General features: G+C 48.2%; 1 protein-coding gene across 1 annotated transcript; it reads right to left on the minus strand.

Annotated features, from left to right (window-relative positions):
• Window positions 1–1,584: 1,584 nt before the first annotated feature.
• On the minus strand, window positions 1,585–8,548 carry BPIFA1 (BPI fold containing family A member 1). Its single transcript, XM_024559708.3, has 9 exons — window positions 8,453–8,548; window positions 6,795–6,913; window positions 6,461–6,611; window positions 4,872–4,979; window positions 4,414–4,563; window positions 3,465–3,549; window positions 2,790–2,853; window positions 2,332–2,407; window positions 1,585–1,790 (listed from the first exon to the last, which is right to left on the minus strand). Exons 2-8 carry the CDS (start codon window positions 6,895–6,897, stop codon window positions 2,367–2,369), a joined length of 702 nt encoding a protein of 233 aa, XP_024415476.1. The 5' UTR covers window positions 6,898–6,913; window positions 8,453–8,548; the 3' UTR covers window positions 1,585–1,790; window positions 2,332–2,366.
• Between the last annotated feature and the right edge of the window lie 3,290 nt (window positions 8,549–11,838).

Genomic DNA, 11,838 nt, shown 5'->3' on the forward strand with positions numbered 1-11,838 from the left:
GCATTTTGGTGCCATGGTCAGGGGGCAGCAGGACCAATTCTGATGGTCCCGGGTGTGTGTCCCTGTCCTTATCCACCTTGACTCTTGGAGCCTCCGACAAGGAGGACTCTCAGTCTTGACCTAATGCTTGCCCGCAAAGGACATGAAGGTAGCTAATGCCTGGATCCTCCCTGATCCCAGTCAGGGGCTGAGGGCTCGTTTCCATTCAGGAAGGTCCTCTGTACTTCAGGTCACTAACTGGACAGACATTTACAATGGTCATGCAGCTGTTTATGGAATTTAACTACTGATCCTGAGCTCAGAGATCTCCTACTTCTGTGAGTGTAGAAGATGCTTCCTCTCTTTTGTCCTCACCAGGAGATACTTGCTGGTTTCCTACAACTCACCTTGCAGTTCTGAGCTCTGCAACTGTCCTGCCATGATGCGCGGTTGGTTGGTGGCAATAGCGTGTGCAGACAGTGGCGGGTCTGGCCATGACGACAGATGTTGGGCAGGGGTTGAGAAACATCTCCCGGAACCTGTTCATGTTCACAAGGTCAATGGGGTCTCCTAAAGAGCAAGGGACAAGATTTTCTGTGAAGTGTGAGGAGTTCCAGTCCTTGGTTTGCCTTTCTGTCATTCTGCGGCGGTGTGAGAGTTGTTCACGTACACCCCAAGGTGGAGTGACAGGTTGGAGTGAAATGTGGAGTGACAGGTTGGGCTCATCCTATAAGGACCTCAAATAATGATAACATATTTATTTTTTATTTGAAGGGACAATCTTCGCCGTTTTGGTTAGTCCTGTTCTTCCTTCTTGCGTTCAGTTTTTTCATACATCTTACCTGTGTTAACAGTCTCAATATCCTCGGTCCCTTCTTCTTAGTTCCTTTAAATCCATCTTCTTCCTCCTAAACTTTTACTCTCACCCAAGGCATCAATAATCTTTTCAGATGCAACGCCAATGACTCTTTTCTGTCCCTACTTTTCTCAAGCCTTTCAGCGATGAACACTTTGGCTCAGTTGGTCCTTCTTCCTACATTTCCTTTTTGTCATCTTTACCATCCTCTTGCTGTGAGAGCAGAAAAGAGGCCATTATGACTGGTTGCAAGTAAGCGAAGAGGAGTGGTAGACGACTTGTGCATCCTCAGCTTCTAGGACTCTCTTGGGGTCTCCCAGCCAGTTCTGTGCAGTGTGGCCACAGCTAAAGGCGTAATCTTCCTGCTGGAATCAACTTATCCTCCCACATTTCCAGTTGCCTTTGGGCTCCCCAACCTGAGACATGGAGCCTCACCAGCTCCCTCACCCACACCTGTCCAGTCCAGCCCCTGAACATCTCTCAAACTGCCACTTTTACTTCCTGTGTGTCACCATCATTTCTGTCTGGGGTGTCACATCTACCCCTAACATCCGGTCTACCTGTTCTAAGGGCCCCAGAGCAGTCACTCTGAAATCCACATTCATCTGAACATCTCCCGGTCCCGCTAAAGACCATTATGATCTCAGATGTAAGGTCCAAACTCTGTTCTGTGGCCCCAGCCACCCAGGCCAGGATGCTTTCCAACCTATGAGCACTCAAGTGATGCTGAAGAATGACAAGGCCCTGTGTGCAGACGAGCAATTTTATTTGGTGAGGAACTATAGAATGTAACACACGCCTGGTGGGAAAGGAGGAAAGGAGGGGAAGTAGTTTCCTTGGAGAAAAGACTGCTGTTGGCCCCAAACAGTGGTTGTGTCATTGTCCAGGACATGGGCAGCATTCTGTGAATCCTCGGAAGCTGGGCAGGGAATGGATTGAGCAGCAGGAAGTGGTTCTATTGGAAGAAGACCTCAATCAGAATGGGGACTGGAGGTCACTGACTTTTGTTTGTACTGGCCCATCATTAAACCCTCCAGAGAGAGGGCAGGAGGCTGAGACCCTAGAGCTAGGGGTCTTGTCTCAGCAACTATGGGAGCCTAGGCCTGGTGTCGGGGGTTCCTTGTCTGTGTGTTTGACTGGTGTGTATCTGTGTATCCTTGGACACTTGTGTGCGGTGAATTTGTATGTGTGCGTGCACAAGTGTAAGTGTGCTGGTGCTAGAGTGTGTGTTTCTATATGTCTGAGTGACCATGTGTTTGGGTGTGTATGTGCGTGCGTCCGTGACCATGTGTGTGTCTGTTTGTGACTGTGTTGCGCTGCTGCCTGCTTTCTCAACCGCTGTCAGCATTTCTGTGGACTTCTCTGGGCACATCTGTACTTGTCAATGTGGCACTTGTCTCTCTCTTTGGATGTTACTGTCACAAGCCCTCTGCCGCCCTTGACCAGGGGAAGAACAGTAGCCCCCAAAGTCCTGGGGAGTTGGGAACAGCACTCACTCGCTCAGGAGAGGCCAGGTCCTTTCCTGGAAGGTTTAGAGGTTTATGATAAAATCCTTCTCAGGGATCAGTTTGTCTGGAAAGTGAAAAAACAACCACCACAGACCTGAGTCATGGTCTCAGTGTGAAGGTGTCTGGGATATCCCACATTCCTCCCGAGGCCTGGGGCCAGGGAACGGCAACTCTAGAGGTCCCACCAAGCTTGGGCAGGGCTTGGCAGGGGCAATGGCTCCTTCCACCAACCAGCCCAGCTCTCCTCAGTGTCAGGGCTGATGGGGGGAACAGGGTCTATACAGGGTCTATACACTATCTGGATAAATCAAGGCAAAAAGAAACCCAAAAGGGAGAGAGTTGAGGCTGGAGGGATCTATCTGACCCATGGTGTGCAGGGACAGAGCTCCTTGGGGCAAGCACTGCTCCTGCAGCGGAGGAGAGAGGGCTTGGAAGCAGGTGCTTACTGGCAATGTTATGCACTAAGGACGCGTCCAACTGTCTGAGAACTCCATTGATCGCAGAGCACACCTGAATCGGGGCAGAGAGTGGAGTTAGACAAAGTGGTACTTGGAGGGAGACCCTGGAAGCAACATCATTTTAGAATGGATTCTCCAGGGGAATTTTCTATCATTTCTTTGTGTCTGAGAATATTTGTTTCTAAGTATTCCCACAGATAAATGCTAACACTTCCATTGGGCAGAAGGAGAAACTGAAGGCATGTATGTGAAACACCCAATCACACAGCGAGCCAGTGTTCACTCTGTGACATGACATCTGTTTCTAATAAGGTGGACTGCTCTGGGAGGGGTGCATTTCTGGTCAGAGGAGGCACCCAAGCAGAGGCTGGAAGCATGCTTCTCTGCAGCCATAGTTGGGGTGGACTGGGGGCTTCTCTGGGTAGGGCCAATCCATTTCAGCTGTAGTGTGGGACATGCTCAGGGCCTGGCCCAGAGCAAGAACCAATCAGTACATTGAAGGATGGAAAGAAGAAACACGGAAAGATGGATCAATGGACAGATAGACATGGGTGGAATTTACTTATCAAACTGAAAGCTCAGAATAGCTCATCCCAGGGGCCTCTTTCAGCCTGAGAAGCTCTACGATGCGAGGTGTAGGAGCCCTCACTTTAACCCACTTACTGTACCCAGCAGCAGCTTAGGAATGGCTTTACTCAAGACGTTGGTGATCCTATTAACAAGCCGTTGAATGAGGAAGGTTTCAGATCTGAAAGAGAAAAGCCATGGGCAGTGCAGAGGCCTGGGGTTGGTATGAAGAAGGCTTCAGAAGGGCCAGAGGGGCCACTGAGCCTATCACAGTCCCAGCATTAAGCAACTGAAACTGGGCCTTGTCCACACTCTCGTGAAGGCAAACACCAATGTGCCTATCCAAAAGCAGTAATATCCTACACAGCAATGCGCACAGTGGGACATGTAGAATAAACGCATAGTTTCAGTACATAGTAGGTATTCAGTGAAATTTTGCAGAACCCATAAACAGATGAGCAGTGCTTAGTGTGTGGTAGTCATGAGGATTCAATGAGGGGATACACATGAAGCACAGTATATGTGTTCAGTAAATGTTAGCCACGATGGGGATGAATCCTGCATGTTGTGCATGACCAGTCTTGTGACAGGAAACTGAAATAAGTAACCCAGAGAGGCTCCATAGCTCTTTTACCCCTTACTAAGGCAAAGTACATTCACACCTATTATGTAAATGGGGTTATCAATCAATAACCCCAAATGCAGCTGCTTATTACAGTTTGGGGAAGTACTGTCCAAGTTCACACAGGAAGCCCTCTACCTCTCCTCATGCCCTCTGGTAGATGGGGCTTCAATTCAGACTTCTTGTTCACTGATCCAGCATAAAATTGGTCAGCCCAACTTAGGAAGGGATAAGTCATTATTTATCTATCCATCCATCCATCCATCCATCTTCCCTCTTGCCCATCAATCTTCCCATCTGTTCGTCCTCCCACCCTTCCATCCTCCCACTCATCCATTCTTCCATTGTTCTATCTTTCCAACTATCTATCCGTCATCCCATTCTGTTGTCTCTGGGAAGGTGAAGCCAACCCGCTCGCCTTACCCATCAAGCAAGGTGACTTTCAGTTCGACAGGGGGTTGAGAGCAGTCTCCAATGGCCAAGTTGACGCCATTCTCATTTACCTCAGGATAGATTTCTACAGTGATATTTAGCTCCACAGACAGCTTTAACAGACGTACTTTGAGTACAGGCCTGCAGAGGAGATAGAGGCCCCACCACATTCCAAGAAGAGGAGGCTTTTTTCCTTGCCAGGAATGCCAGCCTCACCTCACTCCATCTTGCCCATAGATGTACACATCTCATTTCCCAGTAGGGGAAACCAAGACTCGAAGAGGTCAAGTGAGTTTCCCAAGTGACTCCAGGTCACTGAACATAGCAGCAAATAAACTGAACTTGGAGGCTCATGTCTGTTAGGCTCAAATGCCCCCTTTTTGGCTACCCATGGTCATCAGGGTCTCCTTTGGTGAGCCACCCTCCTACCTTCCCTTGGGGCCACTCACATTGGCACATTGAGATCGAAGCTCAGAGGGATGTTGAGGTAGAGACGATGACCATCTTCGCTCGGCACAAGGCCAAGTTCCAGTAGTTTCGGTTTTGTGATCTCTATACTGCCCAGGAGATGAAGGGAAAAACATTAGTTTTTCTAGCCCCAAACCTATAAACCACATTTAACCCAATCTTACCTATTTCTGAGGTAGAACTACCCGTGAGCCGGGATGGGGGAGATAGGAGGGGAGTCTTGCAGCAAAAACCACATGGGTTCTGAGTTGCATCAGTTTTCCCCAACCTCTGCACTGGGCCATATCCTGACATACCCATGGCCCTCTCTTCAACTCGGGTCTGCAAGGTGTTCCAGGATAGAGGCTGAATTATATTTGCATCCTTTCTGGATTGTGTTTGCATTCTCTATGCCAGTTCAGAGCCTTACAAAGAAAGAGGCTACTCCATATTGGTTGACTTTATGGATTGAGAGCGGGTGGGTTGATGAATATGTGAGTGGATGCATGGAAGAGTAAGTGTTTGGATGGAAGGAAGGGTGAACAAATGAATGGATGGATGGGTAAGCAGATGAGCGGGTGATGTATGAGCAAGTGGTGTAAATCTTTAACAAACATGTATGGGTGGAAATTACTCATTCTGCCATGACTTTCAATGGCAGGTTAATCAACAAAGTCTGTCATGGAGACGGAGGAGCAGGAAGTCAGGGAGAATGGAGGCCTCTTCTCTGAGCCAGCCATTGTGGCAGGTGATGATCTTTTCCAGTTCTCCTAATAGTTTTTCTCTATGGGTGCCATAATCTTCACTTTATAGATAGAGAAACTGAGTGACAGTGAGAAACCCAAAGGGGACTTGAGCGCCTGGTCTCAGGTCACCCAGCAAGTACATGGTATATTTGGAAACCAAACTCAAGACTATGTCTATTTTCAAGTCAGGGGCAAGCACCTCAGTGGGTAGGAATCTTGGCTTTGATCCAGCTCTACCAAGGAGCCAGGCTTTGCCAGCTCCCTGCATTAAGATTTCCATTATTCCTTCTTGCTTAGTGAGCTTACAGATGTCTCATGGGAAACAGCATATTAGATCGTTACATGGGCACCACATTAACAACGTAATTGAGGAGAGTGGTTTACACTTTCTTGCTTACATCAAAGTTCTCCTGTGTTCTAAGGGATTCTACAGGTGAAAACAAAATCACCACTGTGCAGTGGAAAAACCTTGACTTTGGAATTACGTAAATTAGAATTAGATCCCTCCCTCTGCATCACTCTAGTTGTGTGAACACAGGCACATTTCTGTGCTTCAGTTTTTCCATCTGTGAAATGGGGATTATTAAATTGACCTCAGAGGGTTGTCGTGAGGCTTACGGATGATACTGAGGACTCAGCATATGCTTTAGGACTGAGGACAATTGCTGGCTCAAGAGGACTGGTGTTCCCTGCCAGACTACGAGAAAGGCCCCAGATTGAGTTCTGGGCTCATGTTCAGACCACCCTTCTTCCTCCTTCAGGCTTCTACCTCGGGCGAACAGATCTTCAGTGGGGGGCCTCTGGTGGGGACTAAGAGGCATTGCCTCTGCTTTAGGGCTACTCACCCAGTGAGGCTTTTCAGAGGGTTGATCACTTGCTCAAGCAGCCTGCCAATTGGGCCTCTAGAATCATCTCCATCAATTTTCAGCATGTCCAAGAGTGGAAGGTTTTTGACAGTATCCAACAGACCCCCAGAGAGCAGGCCATTGTTGAGAGCTGGAGATGGGTATAGGGGTTCTCCGGGGTCAGAGCTGACAATTTCAGATCCTCATCCCCTTCCTCCATTCATCCCTGCCCTCTCCCTGCATTGGATGGTGGGGAACACCACACACACACACACACACACACACACACACACACACACACCCCTGAAGGAGGTTGTCAGAGATTCTCACTTACCACCTGTCAAGTCTCCAAGATCCATGGGACTTAGAGCCAGGTCCACGGGCAAAGGCAGGGCCAGCAGCCCACAGAAGACAATGAGGCCCCTGATTTGAAACATCTTATCTTCTTGGTGCCTATAGACAGGATGACAGGCCCAATGTGGCACAGATAGCAGAAAGAAATTCATCCACCACCTGTCCCTGGCCCCTGGAACATCGGTGAGAGAATAGCAATAGCTAACCCTACTTAGCATTTCCTCCGTGCCAGGCATCAGGCTGAGCTCTCCACACTGGGTAACTGATTTCGTCTTAACCACACCCTAAGAGGTGGCCCTAATCATCTGCATTGCTCAGGTGAGGAAATGGGGGTCTAGTGAGTTTAGGTAACTTCCTTCAAGATCACATGAGGACAGGGTTCAAAGCCAGACCCAGAGGCTTCTGTCTAAATTAAGTGACCATCAGATTTACTCTCTAACTGGGCTTACTCACAGTGGTTTGGATCATTGCCCCTAGTGCCTGCTCTTTAGACAAAGCAAATGAAAAACTTAAACATGCTAGTGGCTGAGGAACTGAACTGCTTTGCCACCATCTCTGTTCAGTTGTTTGGTCCAGGTCCAGCCTGTGCACGTGACACTGTCAGAGGTCACATAGTTATAGCCACCATCTCATCCAGACCAATGTTGGGGAAATGCTGGGATGTTCAAAGTTTTCATTTCACTAGGATAATCAGGGGACCAGAGAAGGGTAGTGATAGTCTCAAGGTCACATAGCAAATTGATGGCAGAGCTGTGGTTAGATGTAGGTCTCTGAACCTGTCCCCGCCCCACATGCAAACATACAACACACACACACATATGCACACACACTCTTTTCTACGCCTTTCTCTTCTCCCTCAAGCTGACGTAGATGGGCTTCTGGGGAACCCCTGACACATGGCTGCCTTTTGCACCAGTCTCCTGTAAGATATCACCAACCTCTCACAGGCTTATTTGGCAGCAGCAGAGGTGTCCAAAGCTGGAGCTGTTACCCATATTTTGGAGATGCCTGGCTATTTGGGGCAATATTCCATCAACTGGCCTCTTTGGCCAAAGCACCATCATTGCTGTGGCCTACTGAAATTGAAAGGGCTTTTTGGTCCAGAGAGCCAGTTGTGGCCTCACTAGGGCTTGGGCCTCTGAATCTCTTTTGGGAAACAGACCTTTTATGAATTGGCTAGAAGTTAAGGACCTTAGTCTCAGAAAAATGCATCAAAATGTATAAAGCTGGGAAGATTTTAGGAAGCTTTTGGGTGGTGATCTGAATTCACGAAGGCAACCTCAAGTTGAAACTCGTGCTGTAGAGACTTTGACTTAGGGTGTGAAGCGCATGTCCATGAGAGAGTTTCAGCAGTCACACCTGCAGCCATAAATTCCTTTTTTCTACATTTCCTACATTTCTACATTCCAATCTTTCTATATTGACATTACCGGTCTCTTGGGGAAGCGGAGTGCATGGCCATCCCGTAACTCTGAAAATGGCCAGCTCCATTTAGAAGAGGCAGTTTAGGTCAGTTTCTTTTAGAAGACCCCCAATGAGTGATCCTAATGCAGTTAGCCAGGGCCCACCCCACAGTGAGGAGCCTGGCATCCCTGCCACCCAGGGCCGCGTTGCTGGAGCATGACAGGCAGATCTCACCTGGGCTCTTCAGAGGTCCTGGCAACTGTCCTAGTCTCCTCTTCCCTCTCCTGCTTGCTTCTGCTGAGGAGGCAGCCTCTTTTATAGTGTGTGAATAAGGAAACATGTAACCAGGTGATGGGTTTCTAGAAATCCAGAATTCTGCATTCTGGTGGCATCTTTCATGGCTCTCCAAAGTAAATAATTGCTGATTGCATTAGTAGGTGGGACAGTTAAGCCTTTTGACTGACAAGCTGTAAAGAGGAAAACCTGAGATGGGGATGTTACTGAAGACTTCACAGTTTCATGAGTGTGGCTGAGGCTGGGGACCTGTGTGGTGGCCTGAGAGATCAAACTTGGAACCCAAGGAGAGGCAGCCAGCCAGAGCCCAGGAAGAGACCTCAGTCTCATATCTAGGCCCTTTTCCATTCCTGGTCCAGTTCTTTTTCTCGTTAGAGGTCTCTTGTTCCTAAAGTGTCAAAAAGAGTCGAACTACCTCTCATTTCCCTTTGTCTGGGGGGCTATCCATTCTCACCAGAACCCTGGGAAGGTAGGCTTGCTGCTCCTCCTTCACAGAGGGGGAAAGTGAGGTCCAGTGGGGATATGTTTCCAAAGACACAGAGAGGATCTAGCAGAGTCAGAACTCCACTCACTGGATAATGATAATAATAAAAACAGTGTCAGCAGATAACACAAGCCCTTGCTGTATGTCAGGACCACACTGATTTCTGCAGGCAGCATCTCACGAATCCTCACAGCCCTGTTTGAGGTGGGACCAAGTACTCCCACTTTACATGGGGAAACGGAGGCCCGGAGTGAGCTGATACACCCAGAGTCACACGATGGACATGGTGCTGAGGCATTCACGCTCCTGTCCTTTCCTGAGTCACTGGACTGTACATTCAGTGACTGCTGTGCTTTTCCATATCTGTGAATTTCATGCTGTCATGAAATTTCACTTTTATATCCTGGGAAAGTCTCTCCAGGTTCCCAGGCCTGAGGGATGCTGTGGCATCCTGGTTTCCACCTTTACCCTTTCTTCTTCCTTTCCCCAAATGAAAACGATAAGGTATTTGTCCACACAGCTTGGGCTTGGGGAGTCTATTTCACAGATGACAGAACTGAGACACAGAGAGGTAAAGGTCTTGGACCAGGGGGAGCAGGTTCTGCCCTGCAACACCTAACACCTTATACGCTGCGCATGGAGAAAGAAAGTAGAAAGTGCACATTTATTGGACACCTACTATGTGCTGGGTGCTCTCCATATTTGAACCTCGTCTTTCTCAGAAGTGGTTAGTATTGTTGTCCCTCAAATGTCAGATAAGGAGACCAAGGTTCAGAGGGGTGACTGCTTCCCTGGGACACACAGCAAATGAGTAGTGGAGTCAGAACTCGCCCCTGTGTCTCGTCACCTCTGTCACCACTGATACATGCTGCTTTCCCTCAGGCCTTCCATGGAGCTGCTCCCGCTTCCTGTGAGAATTCTGCAAAGCCTCCAAGGTGCTAGGGCTGTGGCTTTGAACTCAGTTATCCATTCAAGCACTTGCTAGACTCTTCCCAGAGCTTGTAGGTTGTGAATCATCTTCGAAGGGGTCCCATTTTTTGATATATTGGTACAGCTCTTATGGGTTGGGTCAGGTTGCTACTATCTTCGAGGGGAAACTGAGGCAAATAAGTCAAGGCGTCACAGGTGGGCACAGGTAACCAGGTTCTTGGTGATCACAGACAAAGAATTGAACCAAACACACAGAGTTTATAGCAGAGAGAGAGAGAGCAGATTTATTAAGTGGTAGCACACTGCACAGAACATGGGAGCGGGTCAACTCCAAGCAGAGATTGACTTCAGGGGCTGGAGGGATTCTACTCTTGGAGGGTGGATATTTCCTGGCTAGTTTTGGTGGGGTTTTACTGAGCACGTACAAGTAGTTTTATTACTTTAAAGCTACTGCGCATGTGGTCTCCCATGATTTTCCTTGATTGGCCACCAGGGAAGAGGGTCCCACAATGTTAATTTATTATAATGCTGTTATAATGAAGCGGGGGTCACATAGCATCTTCTGCACAGGTGCATTCATGACTCACCATGACTCAGCGCTTTTCCAGAAAGCAGGAACTGCCGCTCTTAGAACAGGGTATCTGTCCTGTATTGATGTCCTTTGTCTTGGTCCCCAGGTGCTTCCAGGGTTTCCTCCCTCCTGTCTATCTCCTGCCCAAAGGGACTGACTGAAGCGTGTACAGCCAGTTACTAGGCAGATCACAGCCCTTGTTTTGAAGACAGGAGGCTGCGTATGCATGATGGCAGAAAGGGGACGAATTTGGGCACAGATTGCCTGGTTTAAATCCTGTGACCCTGGGCAAGCCATTCTAATCCCTTGAACTTCAGTTTCCTCTGCTTCGAAATGAGGGAATAATATCTACCCAGCAGTGTTGTGCAGGATGATGTCTGGAGAGCTGATAGAATCTTAGTTCATAAACTCATGTGTCTATACAGTTTTCTTTCTAATGCATCTATAGTTTAGTCACCATTTCAAATGCCATTTGCTGGGTAGCAGAAACCTCTCCACTTCCCATAGGGTTTTATTTCTGTTCCAGGGGCTTCATTTGTGCCACAGCACATAGAGGAGGCTGCCCTGTCCCTGTTTTGACTAGAAATACAGACACATCCACATGCCTTCTTGCCCCTGGTTGCTGAGACACTGTGTGTCTGTCCCTCCTGTCCAGCAGACCCTTGGGATTTAGCATTCACTTCTTACCCCATTGTTAGCCACCCCCAACAGTTCTGCAGTTTCCTTGGGCCTCAGGCAGGACCATGGGGAGTTAGGCTACCCTAACCCATCTGTCTGGACCACCTAGACTCTAGTTAACCTTTATTCCCTGGGGTCTCGTCCTGGTTCTGGAAGGAAACATGGGCACGGGTGCCCTCTGCTCTTGAACCCTGCACATAAACTTGGGGTACCTGTTGTCCCATGACAAGTTTTGCCTGGGGAGTAGCATGGGCACAAGATGCTTTCCAGAACCCACTGAACTATGTTCTCTTCAATTTCTCTTGGGCTCTATACTCCACCAACTCAACATGGGGAATTTTCTAGTCTTGGGACAGGAAATCCTGCTTCAATTCATTATATGTGCTATTTTTGACATCTCCTATGACCTGAGTTTTGAAACTGAAAAACTCAGGTTTAAAAAAAAATTAACCCATAGTAAAATTGGACTTTTATCCTTTGGTGTGGGGACCTATAAATGCCCGTATAGTTTTATGTCACCACCACAATAATCAGGATTTAGAACATCCCATCACCCTCCAAGCATCCTCAGGCAGCCCTTTTAGAGAGAGTCACACCCACCTGTCCACCCACTGGTGAGCACCGATCTGTTCTCTGTCACTACTGTTTGTTAAAGACCTGGGT

The sequence above is a fragment of the Desmodus rotundus genome, chromosome 6 (genome assembly GCF_022682495.2).
Source record: "Desmodus rotundus isolate HL8 chromosome 6, HLdesRot8A.1, whole genome shotgun sequence".
Classification (NCBI taxonomy): domain Eukaryota; kingdom Metazoa; phylum Chordata; class Mammalia; order Chiroptera; family Phyllostomidae; genus Desmodus; species Desmodus rotundus.